General features: G+C 42.8%; 1 protein-coding gene across 3 annotated transcripts in view; it reads left to right on the top strand.

Annotated features, from left to right (window-relative positions):
* Window positions 1-24814, top strand: part of wdfy3 (WD repeat and FYVE domain containing 3) — a 253917-nt gene that overhangs the window by 36815 nt on the left and 192288 nt on the right. For all 3 annotated transcript variants that reach the window (XM_052010252.1, XM_052010254.1, XM_052010253.1), the window contains one exon: window positions 10262-10472. In XM_052010252.1, the coding sequence (XP_051866212.1) occupies window positions 10293-10472 (180 nt within the window). In that variant the 5' untranslated portion in view covers window positions 10262-10292. The remainder of the gene's footprint in view (window positions 1-10261; window positions 10473-24814) is intronic.

Below are 24814 nucleotides of genomic sequence, written 5' to 3' on the forward strand. Positions count from 1 at the left end.
ATCATTAACGTATAACATGAAGAGTAGCAGCCCCTGTGGAACACCACTAGTCACTGGCAGCCAAACAGAAAAGGCCCCCTTTATTCCTTCTCTGTGCCCTCTGCCAGTCAGCCAATCTTCTATCCATGCTAGTACCTTTCCTTTAATACCATGGGCTCCTATCTTGTTTAGAAGAAACAAAGCATTGACCAACCTCTTAATAATTGTTGACAGGGTCAAAATGGATTCTGGGGTGACAGAGTAAAATTTACTTAATGAATTAACAATTTCCTGAAAATAAGGAATAGGGAATGATGATCATTTACTCCAAGAACAAAATTTCAAACCTGGAACAAAGCTCACTGTTTTTCTTTATGGACTACCTACACCAATTTTCCAAGAAATATACAAAATTCTTTTGGGGCTTGACAAGATGCAGGGTTGATATTTCCCTGACTGGGATGTCTAGAACCAGGGTCACAGTCTCAAAATAAGGCATCAGGCATTGAGGGTTGAGATGACAAGAAATTTCTTTGCTCAATGTCTATTGAGTCAGGAATTCTTTGCCCGACAGGGCTGTGATGGCTTTGTTGTTGAATACATTCAAGACTGAAATTAATAGATTTGTGGTTATTAAATGAATGAAGGAAATATGGAGGTTGTACAAGAAAGTGGATTGAGTTTAAAGATCAGCTGCGATCTTAAAGAATGGTGGAGCAGGCATGAGGGACCAAATGGCCTACTCTTGCACCTCTTTATCTCTATGTCAACTATACCACTAGTTGAATTGTGTTTTTAAACCTGCAGTGATTTGACATACTTTTTTTAAAAAAAAAGAAAGAACTGCAGAAGATGTCAAACCAAAGGCCATAGGTAATGCTTCAAGCCATTTTTTAAATTCATTTTTGGGATTTGGCATCACTGACAAGGCCAGCATTTGTTGCCCATCTCTAATTTCCCTTGAAGATGGTAGTGAGCTCCTGACAAGAAGTTCAGTACTGTTTGTGAAACCCTGAAAAATACTGAATACCATATGAGCTCACTTGAACTTATTTAAAATACTAACACTTCATTAAAACTCTGCAATCGGCCTAACCAAGATTTGCATTCAATATTTTTAAAGAATCAATCCATAAAGTGCAGGAGTTCCAAGGTAATGTAGGACAGTGCAGCACAGTATGGCCCTCAGACCCATGATGTTCTGCTGACCTGTATAAATACCTACTCCATGATCAATTTAACCCTTCCCTCCTACACAGCCCATAACCCTTCATTTTTCTTACATCCATGTGCCTTTCTAAGAGTCTTTTAAATTTCCCTATTGTTTCAGCCTCTACCACCACCCCCAGCAGTGTGTTCCAGGCACCCACCACTCTTTGTGTGGAGAAAAAAACCTACCTCTGACATTTCCCCAAAACTTTCCTCCTCTGACCTTAAACTGATGTCCTCTGGTATTGGCCATTGGCGCCCTGGGGAAAAGGTGCTGGCTATCCACTCTATGCCCCTCATAATCTTATACACCTCTATCAAGTCACCTCTCATCTTGCATTGCTTCAGTAGAAAAGCCCTAGCTCGCTCAACCTTTCCTCAAGACATGTTCTCTAATCCAGGCAGCATCCTGGTAAATCTCCTCTGCACCCTCTCTAAAGCTTCCACATGTTTCCTATAATGAGGCAACCAGAACTGAACATAGTACTCTGTGTGGTGTAACCAAAGTTTTATACAGCTGCAACATTACCTCGTGGCTCTTGAACTCAATCACCTGACTAATGAAGGCCAGCACACCATATGACTTCTTAACCACCCTATCAACTTGCATGGCAACTTTGAGGGATCTATGGACTTGGACCTTAAGATCCATTTGTTCCTCCGTACTGCTAGGAATCCTGCCATTAACCATGTACTCCGCCTTCAAGTTAATCCTTCCAAAGTGTATCACTTCGCACTTTTCCAGATTGAACTCCATCTGCCAATTCTCCGCTCAACTCTGCATCCTATCTATATCCTGCTGTAACCTACGACAACCTTCTACACTATCCACACCTTCAGCCTTCATGTCATCTGCAAACTTACTAACCCATCCCTCCACTTCCTTATCCAAGTCATTTATAAAAATCAAAGTTGATCAAACATTGGAAAATAATAGCACAATTTATTAATTACTAAATTTCTTCGTGGTTTTAAGGTTTGTATATTTTAGGCCATGGGTCATGAACCATAAAGAAGTTTAATTATCCAAAGATAAACCAAACTATACATAAAGCAGTCCGTGTGTACAGCATCCAATGAGTAGGGACTAGCTTACTATATTATTTGTTTGTGGTCTGATGTTACTGAAATTTCTTGCAATTTGAGCAATTTATGTTTGTCTTATTTGGTTGAGGGAACCAACTGTAATGTAATTATTTTGCTGATGATGGAAAGCTGCTCTTCAGTGTTGGTTGTGAGGAGAAAGCAGAAAAGCTTCAGGGGAATATAAGCAGGTAATGAGTGGAATGAAGGATGCTGGGCAGAAGGGAACAATGGATGAAGAGGAGGGGATAAGGGACTGAGTGGGCTGAGTGTGAGTGATAGGCAGATGGAATAAGGTGGGGGGGAGGGGAAAACTGGGGAACAGGAGGTGGGGGGGCAGGAGGGTTGGAAAGAAGCGAGTATAGAAGGGAATGTGCGAGAGGAACTGGGTGAATCAGGAAGAGAGAGGAAGGAACAGAGGTGGTGTGAGTTACCACAATTTGGAGAATTCAATGTTCATGTCGTTGGGTTGTAGACTACCCTGGCAGAATATGAGGTGTTATTTGTTTAGTTTGTGTTTGCCCTCACTCTGGCAGTGGAGGAGGCTGAGGACAGGCAAGTCGGTGTGGGAATGGGAAGGGGAGTTGAAGTGGCATGCAAGTGTTCTAAATGAGGTAGAGTTCCCATGGTCCTTGCCTTTCACCATACCGGTGTCCGCATCCAGCACATCACTCTTTGTCATTTCCACCAGCTGCAACGTGAACCACCACGTCACATCTTCCCCTCCACACCCACTTCTGTTTTCTGCAGGAACCGGTCTCTCTGTGACTCCCTGGTTTGTGCATCCCTCTTCAACCATCCCTCCCCATCCCCAGGCACTTTCGCCTGCAACAGTAGGAGGTGCAACACCTATCCTTGTACCTCCTCCCTCACCACTGACCAGGGACTTGAACAGTCCTTACAGGTGAGGAGGAATTCACGTGCGCCACCCCCAACCTTGTCTATTGCATTCGGTGCTCTCAATGTGGCCTCTATATAGATGAGACCAACTGCAGACTTGGCAACCACTTTGCTGAGCATCTGCGCTCTGTACTCAATGGCCATCTTGAGCTCCCGTTTGCTAGCCATTTCAACTCCCCTCCCCATTCCCACACCGACCTGTCTGTCCTCTGCCTCCTCCACAGCCAGGGTGAGGCCAAAAGCAAACTAGAGGAACAGCAGCTTGTATTCCACCTGAGTAGTATACAACCCAATGAACATTGAATTTTCCAATTTCTGGTAATCCGCATCCCCTCTGTTCCTTTCTCTCTCTTCCTGATCAACTGAGGTCTTTTCGTACAACCCTTCTTTCCAATCTGTTCTCCTCCCATCTGGTTGTGTCTGCTTAACATCCACACACTTAACCCATTCTGTCCCCTATCAACCTTTCTTCTCCCTACTGTTTCCTCCTGTCAAAGATCCGTCCCTTATCTGGTTCCACTTATCACTTTCCTTTTTTATCAGATTGCACAATCTGCAGCCCTTCGTCTTCACTGATCACCTTCCAGCCTCTGACACTCTCCCACCTGGCTCCATCTGCCCATCGACCTCTCCTCATCTGGATCCACCTATTGCCAGCTCCTGCCTCATCCTTCCCCCTCACCTCTTTATACTTGCTATTTCTCTTTTACACTCTCAATCCTGATGCAGGGTCTTGACTCCAAACATCAACTATCCCTTTACCTCCACAGATGCTGCCTGAATGAACTGCCAGCTTTTTAATTATAGTTTGTTAATGTTGATTAATTTTATGAAGATAAAATTGAACCAGGTTCTTGTCAACTAAAGCACACCAAGAACTTGCTGGGACATGCCAGCAGGTCTATGCTGAGTTGCTGCCATTTTCCTGCATGTGTGCCCCAAAGAGTGAAAATCTTGTCTGAAAGCAGATGCCTGGAATTTGCTGGCAATTTCCCTGACTGAAAACAGGGCTCCTTCTGAAGTCCAGAACCTTGGTGTGAATGCTGATGTTCTCTGGCTGCTAGGCTGAGTGAATTTGCCCCCTGAACCAATTGGCAGATTAGACTTCATGCAGAAGCAGCAGCTCCACCCAGATGAAGAACAGCTGTGAGGCACTTAGTAGGTGGTCAATACAGGTCCTCCTCAGCTTATGAATGCCCAATTTATGTACAGTCAGGACATACAAGCAAGCATTTAGGAGACCTGGGGGGTATGGATTTGCCAGCTGCTGTGGGACTGCAGGCATCTTTTCCTACCTGGGAACTCGGTTTGCGGTCGCACTTCTGACTTGTGAACTGTTCGGGTTGTGAACAGTTCACAGGAACAGAACCCTGCTATAACCTGGGGATGACCTGTATTTAAACACTTTTATGTGTATCATTTTAATTTTTTTTTAATAGCTGCTTTTCATTTTTTTTAATTCTGATATGACTGTATCACATCATGCATAGCTGTTGTGGCATGCAGACCATTAGTGCTCAGGGTCAGGACAGTGCATTTTCAAAAGCTCTTTACCACACAGGTCAGTGGTGAATGTGGGCGGCCCAACGAAATTGTAAGAGTTTCTTGTACAATTTTGGAATGCTGAGTAGCATTGGAGAATTCAGTCTATCTGCTGAAAAACTTATCAAGCTAAACACTTGTTAAAATTAATATAGCAAGCAACTTTAAAACAAAATGCTACTTTAAGGTTCTGAAGGTTCTGTTGTTTTGGTGAAAATAAATATTAAGTTAATCAAAGTTGTCTATAATTCAAAAAAAAGTTGAATGCTGAAAATGCTCAGGCACATCAGTGGGGAGAGAAACAAAGTTAAGATTTTGGGTCAAGGACCCTTTATTGGAACTGGAGAAGTGACAAGCATGTTTCGAATTGCAAAGAGGGGAAAATGGAGAGAACATGCAAATTTTGAAGGCATTAGACAGAGACTGGCAGAATATGTTTCCAGGTAAAGGGATGGCTGGCAATTGGGAGGCTTTTAAAAGAGATGTGGAGAGTTCAGGCATGTTCATGTTAGAGTGAAGGGCAAGACTGGCAGCCTTAGGGAATGCTGGTTGATGAAGCATGTTGAGGCTCTGGTCAGGAAGAAAAGAAGGTATTTGACACATATAGGCAGCTAGGATCAAGCAAATCCCTTGACTATCAGAGATTTAGGAGTTCACTTTAGAGAGAAGTCAGAAGGGCAGAAAGAGGACATGAGATAGCTCTGACAGATTAGGCAAAGGAGAATCCTAATAGATTCCACAAGTATATTAAGAGCAAAAGGGTAACTAGGGAGAGAATAGGTCTTTTCAGGATCAACATGGTTGTGTGTGGAGCCACAAGGAATGGGTAAGGTCTTAAATGAATATTTCTCATCTGTGTTTACTGTGAAGAAGGTCATGCAAGCTAAGGGATATCAATAGTGATGTCTTGAAACATATCCATATTAGAAAAGAGGTGCTGGTGGTCTTAAAGCATATTAAGGTGGACAGATTGCTGGGACCTGACCAAATGAATCCCAGGACATTGTGCGAGGCTGGGGAAGAAATTACAGGGGCCCTGGCAGAGATATTTGTACCCTCTTTAGCCACAGGTGAGGTACCAAATGACTGGAGGGTGAGTAATGTGCTTTTATTCAAGAAAGGCTGCAAGGAGAAGCCAAGAAACTACAGGCCAGTGAGCTTAACATCAGTGGTGAGAAAGTTGCTGAGGGGGATTTTGAGGGACAGGATCTACCAGCATTTGGAAAGGAATGGACTGAAAGGTCAGCATAGCTTAGTGCATTGGAAATCATGTCTCATAAATTTGATTTGTTTTGTTTTTGAAGAGGTGACCAAGAGGATTGACAAGGCCAGGGTAGTAGATGTGGTCTGCATGGACTTTAGCAAGGCTTTTGACAAGATCCCATATAGTAGGTTGATTTGGAAGGTTAAATCACATGGAATCCAGGGTGAGCTAGCCAATTGCTTTCAAAATTGGCTTGGTGGAAGGAGACTAAGGGTGGTAGTGTAGGATTGTTTTTCAGATTGGAGGCCTGTGACCAGTGGTGTGCTGCAGGGATCAATGTTGGGTCCACTGTTGTCTGTCATCCATATTAACAATTTGGATGACAGTGTTGTTAACATGGTCAATAAGTTTACGAACAACACCAAAGTTGATTGTGTAGTATAGAGTGAAAAGGGTTATCTAAGTTTACAAGGGGATCGAGACTAACTTGGGAAGTGGGCCAGAGAATGGCAAATGGAATTTAACTCAGACAGGTGTGAAATATTGCACTTTGGTAAGTTAAACTCTGTGACTATGAATCTTAGACAGAGTGCAGACCAAAATTGTCAAGATAACAATTATCTTAAAAACTGGCATTTGGAACAAAATGGTACAGAAATAAATTGAAGCAGCTCAATTGAAAAACAGGTATGGTCTCATCTGTGAAAGAAAAATGGTTTCTCTGAAATTGTCAATCTCAATATTAAGTCCTGAGGATTGTAATGTTCCCTCGTCAGATGATGAGGGGCTGTTCCTTGAGCTTGCGCTCCAGTAATCATTTGCTTTTGTAGCATCAGACTAAATTATTGGATAATGCTGCAATGCCAGACTTGATTCACTCTGGCATTGCCAGGATCTTCATAACCTATTGTTCATAAAGGAGGTTTCCCTTTGCATTTTTGCTTTCATGCTCAATTATTTATTAAGTTTGCCACAGAATGCATACTTCCAGTTACAAATTTAATTGAATGCCAAATAAGAGCAAGTTGTACTGCTAAGCATGTATGATCCCTGGAATTTTTTTCCACAATTAATTTCTACATTATTAAATTTTGTAAGGAATATTATGGGAAACAATGTCATGCTGCATCAGCATTTTTTTAAAATCCTGTGCAAATGTTGCAATGAGCCATTATGGTGATCGCTTTTGATTTAGCAGTAAATTTGTACCTTTTTCTTTCGTTGCTTCATGGACTAGTAGTTATCATTGTCATTAGTAATGCTATTTCTAAGTTGATAATTCTTTTGAGCAGGATCCTGCTTAATACTGTGGCACTTTGTATCCACCTTTCTTAATTCCTTCATTTTATAAACTACAGCTTATTTTCATTTTCCATATTCTTCCTTCACCTGGCACTTGTAGATGCTTACTTAACTTTTTCTTAGTGCCATGACTATCATTGTATCCAGTGGTCTTAGTAGAGATTTGTATTTAGTATTATGTTATATACTGTCCTCTTCTATTTGCTTTAATGTTTGCTCAGCCAGAAAACTTCATTTTATAATTCGTTTTGCTATTTTCATTGCAAATGTACATTCAATTCAAATTTAAAATGATCTACCCAATGAATTCTTTTGAATCTAATTCTTCTGAATTTTTCTTTTTCATAAAATTATATCATTTTTTTATTATGCTTCATTTAAATATCGTAAACATTGGAGCCATTAGTGTTCAGGGTGCTGTGCCTATTATAGCTTAACTGTTCGAATAACCATTTTTGGTCATTACTTACTATTCATTTACTCTTTAGGGGAAGGTTCCTGATTTTTTTTTTGTTTAAAAAGTTCTAAATTTAAGGTGTTTCATTTCACTGTCCAGTCATTAACTGATCAAAAAAAAATACCCACCAGCCATTTTCAAGCTCTGCGTACTCAATCAGGGTTTTTATTCAACTTGTTACAGCATCTGCATTACAGTTGTTGTGACTGGTTACATTTACCCCTTGAATACCACTATTTCTTCAATTAAAGCTAAGCTGCACTGTAGTTTCTGGAAACTCTCATTTAGTCACTAATGTAAAAACACTTTGTAATGATTACAGTATCAGGACATGATAGTGGAACCTATAATTGTACACTTCTATTTAATATAAAGCAAAATTCAGAGTGTGAAATCAGATGAATTTTACTACAGTAAAAACTCAACTTTCCATTTAATCTGAAAAGCAAAGATAAGAAAGCAAAAACAAACGTGACTTTAAGTTCAAAATAAAAATTAACAAAAAAAGACAAAGGTAAGGCGCTAATCTTTTGCTTTCAGTTGCTGATGCAAATCATGGGGGAATCCTTTGACAGCATCACAAATCAGATTGAAAGCTATATCAAAATGTTAATGTTTCCTTTTCAGAAATTTGTATTTTTATTTTAGATTTCCAGTATTCATTATGTTTATTTCTATCTTAGTCTGGAGTTTTTGCATTAAAATGGTGTAATGAATTCTGCATTTTGTGTTGTATGGAAATCTTTTGCAGTGTTTAAATAAAATATGACTAGCTTTCTATCTGATGAATAGTATACTTCACCTACCAGGATTAACTTTTGTCGAAGTGTGGGAAACGCATACCTGAAGTGAACACTCAGTTTATTGTAGTGAAACAATGTTTTAACAATGATATTATTGCAGTAGGACCAATGTATTCAATACAAATGCCTATCTATTTATAAGAATCATATTTCATCACATAACTTTACCTCCATTGTCACCATAACATCATAAAAATGAGTTTGAAATGTACCGGTCAGAAGATAGGTACAAAAATTGTGAATTGGAAGTCAGCAAGCAAAGGGTTCCAATTAAGAAAGTGAAGAGTCAAATTTTCTTTTGATAATGCATTCAATAGGTATCTTATTCTGAAATCCTATCTAAAAATGGTTTGTTGCTACATAAACATCGAATTTACAAAAAATCATTGAACTTGTCTAGAGGGCTTCATTGTTTGAAAATTTTCCTTATGACATTACTGTCCAATCCTTTCATTAGATGCCTGGGGACGTGAGTTTTTGGACTTCCTAACAATTGTCACAATAGCATTTGTATTAATAGAAAATATATATCAATATCTGGGAGGTAATTGATGTTTTAATTTTTATTGCTCATCTAGATTTGTTTCATGGTTAGAGCAAATGTTTGATGGTATCTTATCATTTTTCTTCTCTTGTAAACAAGGAGATATACATTTCTCTACAAGTGTGGAGTGTAAAACTATTATGTTAGGCAAACTTCCTATTTTAGGAACCACTTTTTTGGTTAATCATGGCCTGACAGGATAATGCTTCTCAACTGTTGAAATAGTCTGCCCCTACTCTAGTTGATTTACCTGTTGCACTTGTGTGTTCATGGTTTTTTCCATGACAGTTATCCAAATAGCATCAGTTAAATGGTCAGTTTCCTCATGCCAACAAGGACTGGGCTGAGAGTATGCAAATTCATTCCAAATTTATGTCCTTGTATTATCTAAGAGAAGAAAGGATTATCCAAATTGTCTGCCAGCTATAAAAATAATGCCTAACTCTGTGTGATAGCTTTTTAAAAACACTGGGCATGATTTTATTTTGTGTTCTTAAGTCATCCTTTCAGTTCTAAGATCTAACATGTCATGATGTGTTCAAGAAGTTGCTGTTAATTCCAATTTAGTTCCAAATGTTGAAAAGCTTCCCCAATTGAGATTAATGAAGCTTAGAAAATATGCTTACACAAGCCAAATTCACATCTAAAGGATGTTTGTAGTTCTTGATGCATGGAAGTGTGTGGCTGAGTTCTGTGTGTTAGCGTTTTGGGGCAAGATGGGGGTGCGGAGAGAGGATGATGGAGTTAGGTAGGAAAATGTGTTTGAGGGATGAGGGCAAGTCCCTTTATTTAAAATAGATTTCTAGAGTTCAAAGTATGCGACCAACTTCAATTAAATATCACAAGCTTACTGAGGATGTCCGATAAACCTTGAAACAGAATACTTTTGTGGACGTCACTTCCACCTATGCCTTTTAAATGTCAATACTCAAATCTCAGTGATCCTGATGTGCCTATTATTCTTGAAGTGATTATTTGACCTCCATAGAATGCTGTATCATTCTTGCACCAAGATGAAAAAATCTGAACAGCTGCACTGATTTTATTTTAAATTCAGAATTGTCTTGAAATCCTTTTAGGGAAGAATCTGCTTGGAAAATTGTTAATGTAAAGTTGTTGCTGGGAGTACCTAATGTGAATCATTTTCTATGGACAAGTTGTGCTTATTGTGTAAATAGTGCTATATTTAAAATGAATCTGATCTCAGTTGCATTAATATTAGAACTCTTATTCAACAGGATTAGTCGTGATTTCAGGAAAGTAGGAAAAATGAACATGGTGAAGAGAATCATGGGCCGTCCACGGCAGGAAGAGTGTAGTCCGCAGGATAATGCACTTGGTCTAATGCATTTGCGTCGTCTTTTCATGGAGCTCTGTCATTCACCTCGGCATATGACACAGAAGGAACAGGAAGAAAAGCTGTACATGATGCTACCAGTTTTCAACAGGGTGAGTATGGGGATTCAAATGGTATGAATAGTGGGAAGTAATGATGGCTGAATATTTGATAAGCAAGCCTTAATCTTTTGGGAAGAAGAAATTATTCTTCAATTATAACATAAGACAGAATTGAAAGATAAATGAATAACTGCGGAAACTGATTTGTTGATTGATATGACAGTGTAATGGTTTAAGTCTCGTGGGTGTGCCTGTACTAAAATGGTTTGTACGATGTTTGAGGCTTTATTGATATAGCATGTTTTTAAACAAAGTTTGGGTTAATTGTCTTAGGTAGTACTACTTTGGTTAAGTTCTACGATTATCAGTGTCCTAATAATGATGATGACTGCATTTGTAAATTTATGCTGAACTGTACATCACTGCTTTCATATGCTAGCAATTATTTCATTTTCTCTTAGATGCCTAGAGGAAATTTGCTTTTCAGTAGCAGAATTTATCCATTAATTTTTTGAAGACGGTGGCACAGTTGAATGTTGCATAATTTTGTAGCTTTTTCTGCAGAATAATATTATACATAACCTTATCAACAAAAAAGAACTTGCATTTAAATGGTATATTCAATGTTTTCAAAAATCTCAAATGCTGGAAATCTCCAGCACTGATATTTGAAAGTTCCATCACATCAGTGTTATCTTGCTTTTGAATCATATTTGTGTTGCCCATGGTTGTGAGTTAATACAGTGATCAACTAACATTATTGCAAGGTTCCTTAATCAGTAGTAAAATGAATTTAATGAATCCACTTTTATGTTGTTGCTTATAGCAAACCAGGATCCTAAGAGAAACCTTTTGAATAGTGTCATGTGATCTTTTATGTCCATATCGGTGGTCAGACATGGCCCTGAATTGCAAGGCCCTTTTTCCCTCAACTAGTTTTTTTTAAATCAAATCTTGGAGCAATGTTTGAATGCATCTCTTTGACAAAGAAGCTTGAGTGTTTTCAGTGAACTATGGCTGTCACAGAAATAAATTTTTAAATTTGATCTTAAATCATTCGGATAGGAGTGGGAACTGCTGTCAGTTCCTTGTGTATGCAAATTTGTGCTCAAAACCAGATTAAGAGGCGTCTCAGGTATAATGATCTGTACCTTCTGAGTTTGCTGATGTCAATATGGCAGCATATTTCTGAGTTGCCTAGATTATGCAATTAAAAAATCTCTAGAGTTTCCATGCTGATTGTTTCTAACTACCAGTAAATGTGAATTGATGGATGCTATTTAATTCCGGGATTTGCTGTGAACTCCATTTCCAGCACTAATCACCCAAGATTCACAAAGTTTTGGTTTTGGAAACTAATGACTACTGATTGAACTCTGACTCCACAAGTGTGTCAAACATACACAGGCACCCCCTGGGTAGCGAATGGGTTTCTTTTTTATGGATGTTAATTTTGTCCATAAAGTCGGAAAATACACAATCATTTACTATGGTAACCATACCTATAAATGGAGAGAGAGAGGAATCTGTTTCTGCCATTCGCAAGAACGAACATATGTATGTTCGTCAGACTTCTGAATTTAATAATATTATGGGAGCTTGGTTATATGTAGGGGGTGTCCATAATTCAAGCATTCATATCCTGGGGACGGCCTGTAATCAGATAAGTAGTTGGCCTTGTAATTCATTGACAGTTTCTCCATATAAAAGTATAAATATACAAATGACATGACTTTCCACTCATTGGGTTCTAGAACAGTGTTTCTCTTTTCCCCTTGCAGGTAATGTTTTGGGTACTATTAACTAATCCTTCCTGCAACTTGGTTCCAATCACTTTTTTCTTCCAGATGTTGAGATATGAGTAACAATCCTATTTTAATTAGATGTCACATACACTTATTTACTTTGTCAGGTTTGTTTTATTTTCAATGATCACATGAATAAGAATTATATAAGTATTAAGGTTGGCTATGTAATGCAGTGCAATGTACAAAAACAACATGCAGTAGGCAATTAAGTGACTCAATAGTAAAAGCATCAGTTTCGAACTCTGCGATCCTGTCAAAATGTTTTGAATGGTCATGGGCAACCAAATGACTAACAGGAGGAGGAGGTTCCTGCAATTTCTGAATTCTTAACAGTGGTGGAAACTCGCATATGAGTATCAAATACTGGGCTAAAGCAGTTTCAATCGAAATCAGCCAGAAGTGCTGAGTGGCTGATCCATCTTGGCTACTTCCTGAGGTTCCTACCATCATGTAAGCCAGTTTTCAGCCAATTGTATTTACTTCATATGAAATATGAAAAAAGACAAAGACCACAGGAGTACAGTCTTGGACCGACAACATTTTGTTTTATTCGTACAAGAGAAATGGATGTTTATTGCTGTTCCCGAATTGCTGTTGTGAAGGTGGTGTTGAACTGTTGCGCTCTTATAAGGTTGCTGGGCAGGGACTTCGAGTAATTAGACCCAGTGACAATAAAGGAATACCAATATATTACCAAGTCAGGACAGTGTGTAACTTGGAGGGTAACCTGCAGGTAGTGATGTTCCTTTGCACCTTCTGTCTTTGTGCTGCTTGTTGGTGGAGGCTGCAGGTTTTAAAGTTACTATTGGTATAGTTAAGGTGACTAAGCATGTGGTACATCCTGCTGTAGTGGTGTGCTGGTAGTGAGAGAAATGAATATTTAAGGTAGTGGATATGTTGCCAATCAGGGGGCTGCTTTGTCCTCTGGTGTTGAGCTGTACTTGTCCAGGTAAGTGGTGAGGCTCCTAATCTATCTTGCAGGTGGTAAAAAGACTTTGTAGAGTTAGCATCCAAAACACTCATGACTGGATGCCCAGTATCTGATCTGTTCTTGTAACCATATTATTTATGTGGCTGATTCTGTTAAATTTCTGCCCAGCGGTGATTCCCAGGATGTTGATGGTGAGTTACCTGGCAATAGTAATGTAAAGGAAAGGTGGTTAGACTTTCCTGCTAGAGATGGTCATTGTCTGGTACTCTTGTGATGCCATTATTATCACTCATGCTTGAAAATTGTCCAGCTCTTGTTGCTTATGGCATAGAACTGCCACATTTTCTGAGGACTTGAAAATATAATTGAACACTCAGCAGTTACCAATCACACTGCTGCAGTAGGTACAAGAGCAGGTCCTTACAGAATTTATTGAAAAAAAACTCATCATCACATCCACTGTATAGGCCAAAGCAGTCCCTTCCAACAGATGTTCACACTGTCCACCACAGCATACTGTGACTGCAGTGTGTACTGTCTACAAAGTGGACAGCAGTTGCTCATGTAGACTTCTGTGAAAGCTCCTTCTAAATCTGTGATCTCCCTCACAAAAAAGGTTAGGGATAACGGATGCCTGGGAACACCATCACCTGCACGTTCCAAATCCACCACATTCTGACTTGGGAATATGTTGCTGGTTCCAAATTCTGGAACTTCCTACAAAAGCATTGTGGAAATAACTTTACTAGGTAAACAACAGTTCAAAAAGCCAACTCATTATCACTTTCTCAAGGACAATAAATATTAGCCATCCAACATTCCATAAATAAAATGTGTCTGGCAGTAGAATTTTAAAAAGTAGTTTCTTAGATGTGATTTGTTCAACTGACACAAGTATTGTTGATACTAAAGGAGGTTATTGTAGATTACAAGGGGATCATGATCAGTTAGGGAAGTGGGCCAAAGAGTGGCAAATGGATTTCAATACAGATAAGTGTGAGGTGATGCATTTTGGGAAGTCAAACCAGTGCAAGATTTATACTTTGAATGGTAGGGCACTAGGGAGTGTAATGGAACAAAAGGACCTGGGAGTACAAGTGCATAGTTTATTGAAAGCGGTCTCACTGGTAGACAGGGTGGTGATAAAGGTGTTTAGCATGGTGGCCTTCATCAGTCAGGGCATTGAGTATAGGAGTTAGAACATTTTGTTGCAGTTGTATAAGTCATTGGTGAGGCTGCAGTTGGAATACTGTGTACAGTTTTGGTTATCCTATTATAGAAAAGATGTGGTTAAACTGGAAAGAGTGCAGAGAAGATTTAAGAGGATGTTGCCAGGACTAGAAGGCCTGACTTATAGGGAGAGGTTGGCCAGGCTAGGTCTTTATTCCTTGGATCATAGGAGACTGGTTCCTGGTGACCACATCTGCAGCAAGGAATAGGCTAGGCTAGGTCTTTATTCCTTGGATCGTAGGAGAATGTGGTTCCTGGTGACCACATCTGCTCGAGGAACTCGGGCTCAAAGTTGATGACCTGGAATCTGAGCTTCAAATGCTGATGCATCAGGGAGGGGGAGAGTTACCTGGACGCTGTTTTTCAGGAGGCAGTCATACCCATTAGATTAACTACTTCAAATTTGGTCTGTGGTCAGGGACAAGAGGGTGTGACTGTGAATGATGCAGGTAGGGGGATCCAAGAGGTAGTGCTGGAGGAGCCTCAGCCCTTGAGCTTGTCCAACAGATCTGGAATTCTTGCTCCCTGTGCAGATGAGTATGGAGGCTGTAGGAAGGATGAGCAACCACACCCTGGCTCAGAGAGGGGGCAGAGAAGTTTATAGCTTTAAGATGTCCAATTCACAAGGAACAAAATTATGATTGAAGTCATGAGCTTTTGTCATCAATAATCAATGCATCTGACTGGGTGAGTAAATTTTTGACTATTAAGGGAACTAAGGTATACCACAACTCAGACAGGAAAATAGCACTGAGATGAAAATTTACCCAAATGCAAAAAGTGTCAATTTAACATTTCTCACTTTTGAAAAATACATTGAACGTGATCATGCTATCACTGTTAGATATAACATTTATGTACTTTCAGGCTTTTAACTAAATCTGGCTCTTTGCTCATTATGACTGCCCCTTTGTTAGTTCTAAGATGTACATTTGCAGAAATTATTCTGAACAAACTCCAGAAGTTCTCTGTTTTGGACATAAGCTAATCTGTTTATCTAAATGTATATGCAAATTAAAAGCTACCATCAAAACCAACGTGCCCACATGCTTGTCTAGTTTCTACATATGGTTACAACCAAAGTGCATATATATTGCTCCAACTAGAGTTTTTTTTTTATATGTATGTCTAGCTTTAGCCTTCACTCAGCCTTCCTGCTCTTCTCTAAAATTATCAAGGTAATCTCAAAGAACATGAGAAGCATTTGGTCCTTTGCACTCGTTCCATCATTCCTTGAGGTCATGGCTGATCTTTTTAGCTCAGTGCCATTTTCTAGCATGCACGGTAGTGTAGCAGTTAGCGTAACACTATTACAGCGCCAGTGACCCGGGTTCAATTTTGGCCACAGTCTGTAAGGAGTTGGTAAGTTTTCCCCGTCTGCACGGGTTTCCTCTGGTTTCCTCCCACATTCCAAAGACGTACAGGTTAGAAGGTTGTGGGCATGCTATGTTGGTGTCGGAAGCGTGACAACACTTGCGGGCTTCCCCCAGAGCACTCTACGCAAAAGGTGCATTTCACTGTATGTTTCGATGTACATGTGACTAATAAAGATATCTGTCCCTACACCTCTCCCCTCACCACTATTCAGGGCCCTAGACAGTCCTTCTAGGTGAATCGGTAGGTGTCATTTATTGCATCCGGTGCTCCTGGTGCAGTCTCCTCTACATCAGTGAGACCCAACGCAGATTGGGTGACTGCTTCATCAAGCATCTTCACTGTCTGCCGCAAAAGCCAGGAGCTCCCGGTAGCCAGCCACTTCAATTCCACTTCCCACTCCCATGCTGACGTGTCTATCTACAGCCTCCTCTCCTGTCACGTTGAAGCCAGACACAGATTGGAGGAGCAACACCTCATATTCTGCCATGGTAGTGTCCAACTTGATGGCCTCAACATCGATTTCTCTAAACCCCCCCCCCCCCCTTTGTTTTCCCTCATTCCTGTGGCCCCCTCCCCTCTTAGTGTGAATTACATAATCCCCTGGTTGCCTTAATAGTCAAAAAAATCTTTCGATCTTTGTCTTGAATGTACTCAGTGAATGAGCCTCCGTAGCCCTTTTGGCTATGAAGGCTCCAGAGATTCACTATTCTTTGGAGAACTTTCTTTTACATTTTGAAACTGAAAGGTCAACCCTTTTTCTTGACATCATCCGTGCATCTACCCTGTCAAGCCCTGTAACAATTTTGTATGTTTCAGAAATGTCAAGTTTAGAACACAGTCTATTAATCTGACCTCAAGACAGTTTCCCCTATCCCAGGAATAAATCTGGTCAACTGTCATTGTGTTTACTCTATAACAGATGTATTGCTCCTTTGGGAGGAAGGCAATACTTGTACATAAGTTTATGCAAATTAAGATTCTGGGTATTATCAAATTAAGTTTCTGAAATAAAAAATCTTTGGCTATTTATTATGAGTTGCAGTTATGATCTCTGCTCGCCATTTTTATAACATTCTGGCTCTTCCTTTTGGGCAAAAGGATTAAAAGAAAACAAATTAATTTAGCACGCTTCCCAGTGACAATGTGGTGGACTAAAAAAAACAGTACATATCTCGTTTGTTTCCTGAATGTTAGTAAGTTGGTGGAATCACTAAGTGTTTTCTCTATCTGAAGTTAAAATTTATAGTCCGGCATTAGCACATTCCCATAAATTACAAGTGATGGAAAATTGACTGATATTATTTGGAAATTTTTGGATATTATTTCTCCAAAAGTTCATACACAGTAGCTTTGTGATAACCCATAGCTTCAGTGTACTGAGTCAGAGTATCTAAGATTCACTTGTATCCTACACTAGCAATTGTAATTCAGCCTTTCTTCCCGCATGAAAAATCCCTAATGCAGAAATTTCAGAATCTCTATTCTCTATATTTTCACAGGCCTATATTAACCTCTGCACTCAGAATCTAAGTTGGGATTTTCACATTGATTCTGTTTTGCTGGCCAGTTAATTCCCTTCTACCTATAACCATGGTAGCTGCTCTGTATTGGAATTCAATGTGTAGAGAATGCTTTGGATTTCATGGACACCTGCTTCATTTTCTGTGGGATGACCCAACAAAAGTACAATGTTGTCAGCTAAGGTGAAGAATTCACTGGAGGATAATGTTGGCAAAGGAGAGCTGATTTGCTTTTCCAGTCATTTCTAATGTCAGTTAAATCTCATAAAATAGTAAGAAAAGATTTTCTAGGTCATTTAAAGCTTGCAGTGTTATTCCCATGTCTTAATATGACTTTTAGATAAACTCTTAAACCTCTAATTGGCTGTAAATATCAGCCTCCTTAATTACTGTACTTTCAGCATTTTAATTACATTTAAGTAGCATTTATGCAGTACAAAAATAGTACCCTTTGTGCCCTTTTAATCTAAATTGTACGTATGATTATTCCTCCATGAGGAGAGCATGTCGTTTTTTTTGAGCTGATTTTTTTTTTGTTGATCTAAGCACAGTAGTGTTTTGTCTTTCAAAATGTTTATAAATGTTTATGCCATGTATGTTTGGAAACCTGCAGCTAAGAGCAAAGCAAGCCGATGCATAGATCTGGATTTTGAGGGAAAATGTCAGTGGTTAGATGCATAACTATTAGCATTTCTCTACGCAAGTGCCAGCAAGTTTGGAATTTTGGTGCAAGTGTGCATAAACAAAGAATTCTTGGACTTCCCATTCACTTGCAATTCTCCATGTATTGACAGATTACCTGGACACTGGTCTCTCTCATGTCCTTTTGGATGTGATGGAAGCTATTATTTTTTTCCCCCTTCTTTGGTTGAACAGCTCTCCCCAGCCAACAGATTTCTCTTGGCACTACCACTGAGCTTGTTGTCATTAGAAGAATCTATAGGCTGGGGAGAACTATGCAGCCGAAGAAAGGGTGAGGCCACAACTTTCATCGCATTCAGTAGGAGGGGATAGGTGGTCTGCCAGCACATTATTCAGCCACTATCAGTCCCCCTGGAATGGCTCATTGTGCCAGCCTAGGTACAGGTCCAAGCCCTACATCTCAGTGCTGATGGGCCGTCCGTACCAATTGTCCCACCTGGCCTGCCTGACAACAACAGTCATATACAGCCTTTCCACACACCAAGCCCTAGGTGATTATTTAACTGCAGAAGTGCCAGCAGAGGACAGGGGTTTGCAATAGGTTCCTGACATCCATTGGGGTGGGCAGGGATTCACACAGGTTCCAGGCACAGCAGCACATTACTTTTGTTCAAAAAAAAGTACAGAGGGCTATGTACCTCAAAGCGTTCGGACTGGAGGACCATTAGCACTGTAATAAAGAGTTGCCAGATGGGATAGCACTGGGTGTTACCAGTGTATAATGCTTGTGTCCTTAACAAATGTATTGTGCATAAAAAGTTTAATAATATCAAAAATGATTCGGTAACTATTTTTGTCAGTTCTTGCCAGTTAACTGACTATCGTATTATGTGCAAGACCAAGTCTTGTCAGAACGAGGGGATGAGGCAATAATTTGACCAAGGAAGGAGGGTTAGGGGTGGGGGAAACTAACCTTTGGATGGGAGGAAGTGACAACTGTTAAAGAATGTTTTGTAGCCGAACGTGGCGCATTGCTGAAAGGAAAACTCAGAGATGTGGAGGCTGAACCGGAGCACACTTTACTGTAACAAGCAAAACGCACACGCAAAAGTACCCGAGAGTCTCTCCAGCGGACATGATGTAAAGTTCCTGTCGGAAGGCCCACCCCGTGGTTAGTCTACAATGCGCTCCTGCTGATGGCGGTTCGAGTTCCGTGAGTATGGGCCGCTACACACCACCCACCCCCACCCCCAGAAACAACCTTCGGGCGCGTGGGATCCCCAGTCTGTGTCCCTCTTGGGTGGACTGCCCTGCCGGTGTGGTGAGGGTACCTTCACCGGCTGCTCAAATGTCCAAATGCGCCGGTTTGAGGTGGTCCACTGTGAAAGTCTCCTCGCGGCCACCCACCTCCACGACACACGTAGATCCATTGTGCCGGATCACCTTGAAGGGTCCTTCGTACAGCCTCTGTAGAGGTGACGTGTGCGTTCTTGCGAATGAAAACGTACTCTCAGTCCCAGAGGTCCTTAGGGATGAAGGACGGTGTAGTGCCATGTCTGGAGGTCGGAACCAGTGCCAGGGTCCCTACCTTGTCCTGCAGCCTCGTCAGCACTTCTGCCAGCATCCTTGCTGAACCTTGGGCCTCTGGCACGAACTTGCCCGGGACCATCAGGGGAGTGCCGTAGACCAACTCCGCCGAGCTGCCTGGGTCCTCCTTGGGGGCCGTGCGGATGCCCAGTAAAGCCCAGGGGAGCTCATCTGTCCAGTTGGGCCCTCTGAGGCGCGTTATCAGGGTTGACTTGAGGTGCCTGTGGAACCGCTCGACCAAACTGTTGGACTGTGGGTGGTACGCCGTGGTGTGATGTAACCGGGTGCCCAGGAGCTGCACCAGTGCTGTCCACAAACCTGACGTGAACTGTGCCCCTCTGTCGGAGGTGATGTCCGCTGGGAGTCCGAACCTGGCGATCCAGTTTGCGATGAGTGTCCTGGCGCAGGATTCGGTGGACGTGTCCACTAGCGGCACGGCCTCCGGCATCTGGTGAACCTGTCGACCATGGAAAAGATATACCTGGCACTCCGGGAGACAGGCAGGGGGCCGACAATGTCCACGTGGATGTGCTGAAACCTCCCCAGTGCCGGCTGGAACTGCTGAAGGGGGGCCTTCACATGCCGCTGGACTTTGGCGGTCTGGCAGTGTACTAGGTCCTGGCCCAGTGTCCGACCTGCCTGCACAGACCATGCCAAACGAATTTGTCCGCTACCAATTTGATATCCGCCTGGATGGACGGGTGGGCCAGGCCCCGTAGCGTGTCGAACACCTGTCGCCTCCATGCTGCTGGTACCACAGGCCAAGGTCTGCCAGTAGACATGTCGCACAGGAGCCGAACCGCTGTTGGGGATGTCCTCCAACTGGAGTCCAGAAAAGGTGGTGCGGTAGGCTGGGATCTCGGTGTCCGCCTGTTGCGCCTGCGCCAACGCCGTGTAGTCGATCCCTGGGGCTGAGGTGGTCACTGAGTGGATGTGGGGGCGGGACAGCCTGTTGGCGACCACGTTGTTCTTCCCTGCGATGTGGTGAACTCTGAAATAAAGGAGAGGTGCCTCTGCTGCTGAGCCGACCATGGGTCTGATACCTTTGGAAGGGTGAAGGTGAGGGGCTTGTGGTCTGTATACATGGTGAAATCCCTTCCTTTGAGGAAATACTGGAAGTGCGGGATAGCTAGTTAGAGCGCTAACAACTCCCTGTCAAAAGCATTGTACTTAACCTCCGGTGGTCGCAGGTGTCGGCTGAAAAAGGCGAGCGGTCGCCACTGGCCCTCAACGAGCTGCTCCAGGACTCTGCCGACCGCCATGTCGGAAGCGTCGACTGTGAGCGCTGTGGGTACATCGACTCTCGGGTGTACTTGGAGGGCCGCCTTCGCCAAAGCCTCTTTGGCCCGCTCGAAAGCCTCTGTGGACTCCGTGTTCCATGCCGCCTCTTTGGCCTTGCCGGCCGTCAGACCGAACAAGGATCTCATGATGCGCGCCGCCGCCGGCACGAACCGATGGTAGAAATTTACCATCCCCATAAACTCTTGCAGACCCTTGACCGTCCTGGGTTTGGGAAACTGACGGATGGCCTGGACCTTGTCCGGTCGAGGGGCGGCTCCATGCCGGTTGACCCTGTGGCCCAAGAAGTCCATCTCCATCAGCCTGAACTGGCGCTTCGCCGGGTTGACTGCCAGTCCGTGGTCGCTCAGGTGCTGGCAGAGTTGGCGCAAATGTGCCATATGGTCTTTGCGCGACTTGCTGGCCACCAGGATATCGTCTAGGTAGATGAAGACGAAATCCAGGCCTCGGCCCACCGAGTCCATAAGCCTCTGGAAAGTCTGGGCGGCGTTCTTAAGGCCGAAAGGCATCCTTAGGAATTGGAACAACCCCAAGGGGGTGATGAGGGCTGTGTTGAGCACATTGTCGGGGTGCACGGGGATCTGATGGTACCCCCAGACCAGATCGATTTTTGAAAAGATGGTCGCCCCGTGGAGGTTTGCCTTGAAATCCTGGATGTGGGGCACCAGGTATCGGTCGGTAGTTGTAGCGTCATTGAGTCTCCTGTAGTCCCCGCAGGGCCTCCAACCTCCTGCGGACTTGGGCACCATGTGCAGCGGAGATGCCCAAGGGCTGTCCGAGCAGTAGATGATCTCCATCTTCTGGAACTCCTCCTTGTCGGGTGGGAGCCTACGGGCTCGGGCATGCAGCGGTGGTCCTTGTGTGGGGATGTGGTGCTGCACGCCGTGCTTGGGACCGGTAGTGGAGAACTGTGGGGTGATGATGGAGGGGAAATCCGCCAGCACCCTGGCGAACTCGTCACCCGAGAGTGTGACGGAATCTAGGTGGAGGGCCGGGAACTGGGCTTCTCCGAGCTGGAAGGTCTGGAACATCTCAGCGTGGACCAGATGGCGGCCCTTCAGGTCGACCAGAAGACGGTTGGCCCGTAGGAAATCCGCCCCTAGTAACGGCCATGACACCACTGCTACCGTGAAGGTCCAGGTAAAACAGCTGGGCCCGAAACGCAGCGGGATGTTACGCGAGCCGTTTGTCCGGATGGTGGTGCCATTCGCAGCAGTGAGATTGGGGCCTGGGGCCATGTTACGGGTGTTCATGTTTGAGGGGGGAAGGATGCTGATTTCGGCCCCGGTGTCCACCAGTAAACGCCGCCCGGAGTGTCAGTCCCAAAGGAACAGGAGGCTGTCGCGATAGCCAGCCGTTGAAGCCATAGTGACGGCTGGCCCCGGCGTTTCCCGGAAAGGCACGCAGTGGATGGCAGCAGCACGCGTTTGACCCCCATCTCTGGTAAAAGCACCGTTGATCCGAACCCTCATCCTTGTCCCCTGTGGGTCTCAATGGCTTCGGTTGTGGGGTCTTGGCCTTAGGCTGCGCGGTCGTGGTTAGGCACTCTCTGCAGCTTACTCTGCCACAAAATGTCCGCCCTGGCCACGAGGCTGCGTGGGTCGCTGAAATCTTCACCCGCAAGGAGGAGGCGAATGTCCTCTGGCAGTTGTTCAAGGAACAACTGCCCGAATAAAAGGCAGGGCTTATGGCCATCCATGAGCGCCAGCATGTCGTCCATCAGCTCGGATGGCTTGCGGTCGCCCAGGCTGTCCATGTGCAGAAGTCGCGCGGCTCGTTCGCAGCGGGAGAGTCCGAAAGTGCAGATGAGGAGCACCTTGATCTTAGTGTACCTGTCCTCCGTTGGTGCAGGAAGTCGATGATCCGGCCTGCTGTGTCCTGGTCGAGCGCGCTGACCACATAGTAGTACCGCGTGGCGTCGGCTGTAATGTCTCTGAGACTGAACTGGGCCTCAGCCTGCTGGAACCAAACGTGGGGCTGAGCGGCCCAGAATGTCAGGAGCTTGAGCAAGACTGCATTGTGCGAGTCATTGGAATTCATGTTGCGGGTTCCATATGCCATCTGGAAGCGTCGGGGTCATCAAATGTAGCCGAACACGGCGCGTTGCTGAAAGGAAAACTCAGACATGGAGGCTGAACCAGAGCACACTTTACTGTAACAAGCAAAACGCGTGTGCAAAAGTACCCGAGAGCCACTCCAGCGGACGTGACATAAGGTTCCTACTGGAAGGCCTGCCCCGCGGTTAGTCTACGATGCACTCCTGCGCGTCCGCCCGCAGCCGCCGATGGTGGTTCGAGTTCCGTGAGTACGGGCTGCTACAGTTTCTGGTGGGGATGGGGGAAGAGGGAGATTCAGAGTTATGCACCACAGAAAATAGGCTCTGCCAACCAAGGTTAGTCCCATTTGCTTGCGTTTGGCCCATATCCCTCTACACCTGAACCTGTCCAAATGTCTTTTCTAACTGTACCCGCTCCTAGAATTTCTTCTGGCAGCTTGTTCCGTTTTCCCACTACCCTCTGTGTGGGAAAAACTTGTACCTCAGGTCCCCTTCAAATCTTTCCCCTCTTACCCTGGACTTGTACTCTCCAGTTTTAGACTCACTATGCCGGGGAAAAAGACTATCTACACTATCTATGCCCCTCATGATTTTATAAATCCCTTAGGTCACCCATCAACCTCCTTCGCTCCAGGGAAAGCTGTCTGAGCCTATGCATTCTCTTGATTGTTAAGTGTTGTGAGGGCCTCTGCCTCCACCACCCATTCAGGCATTGCATTACAGATTCCAAACAAATACTTTTAGTAATTTTTGCATAGACTTTATTAAAAATACAGATAATGCTATTGTTCTAATGCTATGTAGATGAGATGTTGACTTGTGACAGAACTTAATTTTTAATGGGCATATTTTAGTAGAGGGAAAATAACACTGTCCCATACAATGAGATCTTTCCTTAGCTCCCTCTTCACTGCTTTTGTGACAGCCTTCACAACCATTGTACCTTATTAGTGCAATGGCTGTGTACTTTTGCTAATTGTTCATTTTCCTTTGATTATGTACAATGTTGTTCATTACACAACTAAACGTGATTGCATGTACTTGTTTACTATTGTCCGAGTAGTATTTTGCTGTCTTAATATTCAAAAACAGGTAACAATGAACTGCCTCCGAAACTTAAATTAATCTTACAGTTCAGGATGATTTTGTGCACAAGTTTTAGGATTAGCAGAACACAATCTGCTGGACAAAAGTCAAAAAAGATCCACATTATACAAGCATCAGGATAAAATATGACCTTTTAAATTTGAGTAATTTATGCCATTAATTCATTTTAATCACTTTCTTCCCAAAATTGTTAAATATTTGCAATGCAATTTTTAAAAAAAATAAATGGAAGTAGGGAAATGAGTTAACAGCTTTTCAGTTTCTCTGTATAATTGTAATCACTATAGATAAAGCCCTCTGTAGAAGAATTATTAAATTTGTAGAGCTTTTTGCGTTTCTTAAGATCATTCAATCAATTCTCCAGTCCCTTCCAAGAATCTCTTCTGCACGTCTTGAGTAACATATGGGTCTATCTATCAATATTCCAAAATTATTTTCTATTCAGTGCTGTTAGTTAAAAAAAACATTCATTTAAAAAAACAGCTGTTACTTGTTTGAGTAAAAGTTTGGTCAGAGGAAATATGGAGTTGATTACAAATTTTTAATAAAGAGAAATAATCTTGTTGAATCAAGGTACAAAATGAGTACTTTGCATCTTTTTATATTGAAGAGGATGCTACCAATCTCATCATAAAAGAGGAATGTTTGTTGGGTAAGATAATAAGTAGAAAATAAAAGGTGATTTGTATTGAGAGTTGAAGAGTAGTCTTACAGTATCTGGGTAGAATGCATCTTTGATTGCTGAAGGGAGCAAAGGTGGAAATAGGGGTTCTGGCCATAATTTTTAAATTCTCTTTGGATGTGTGCTTGAAGACTGGTGGGGGGGAGGTTGAAAA

The sequence above is a fragment of the Pristis pectinata genome, chromosome 2, assembly GCF_009764475.1.
Source record: "Pristis pectinata isolate sPriPec2 chromosome 2, sPriPec2.1.pri, whole genome shotgun sequence".
In the NCBI taxonomy this organism is placed as follows: domain Eukaryota; kingdom Metazoa; phylum Chordata; class Chondrichthyes; order Rhinopristiformes; family Pristidae; genus Pristis; species Pristis pectinata.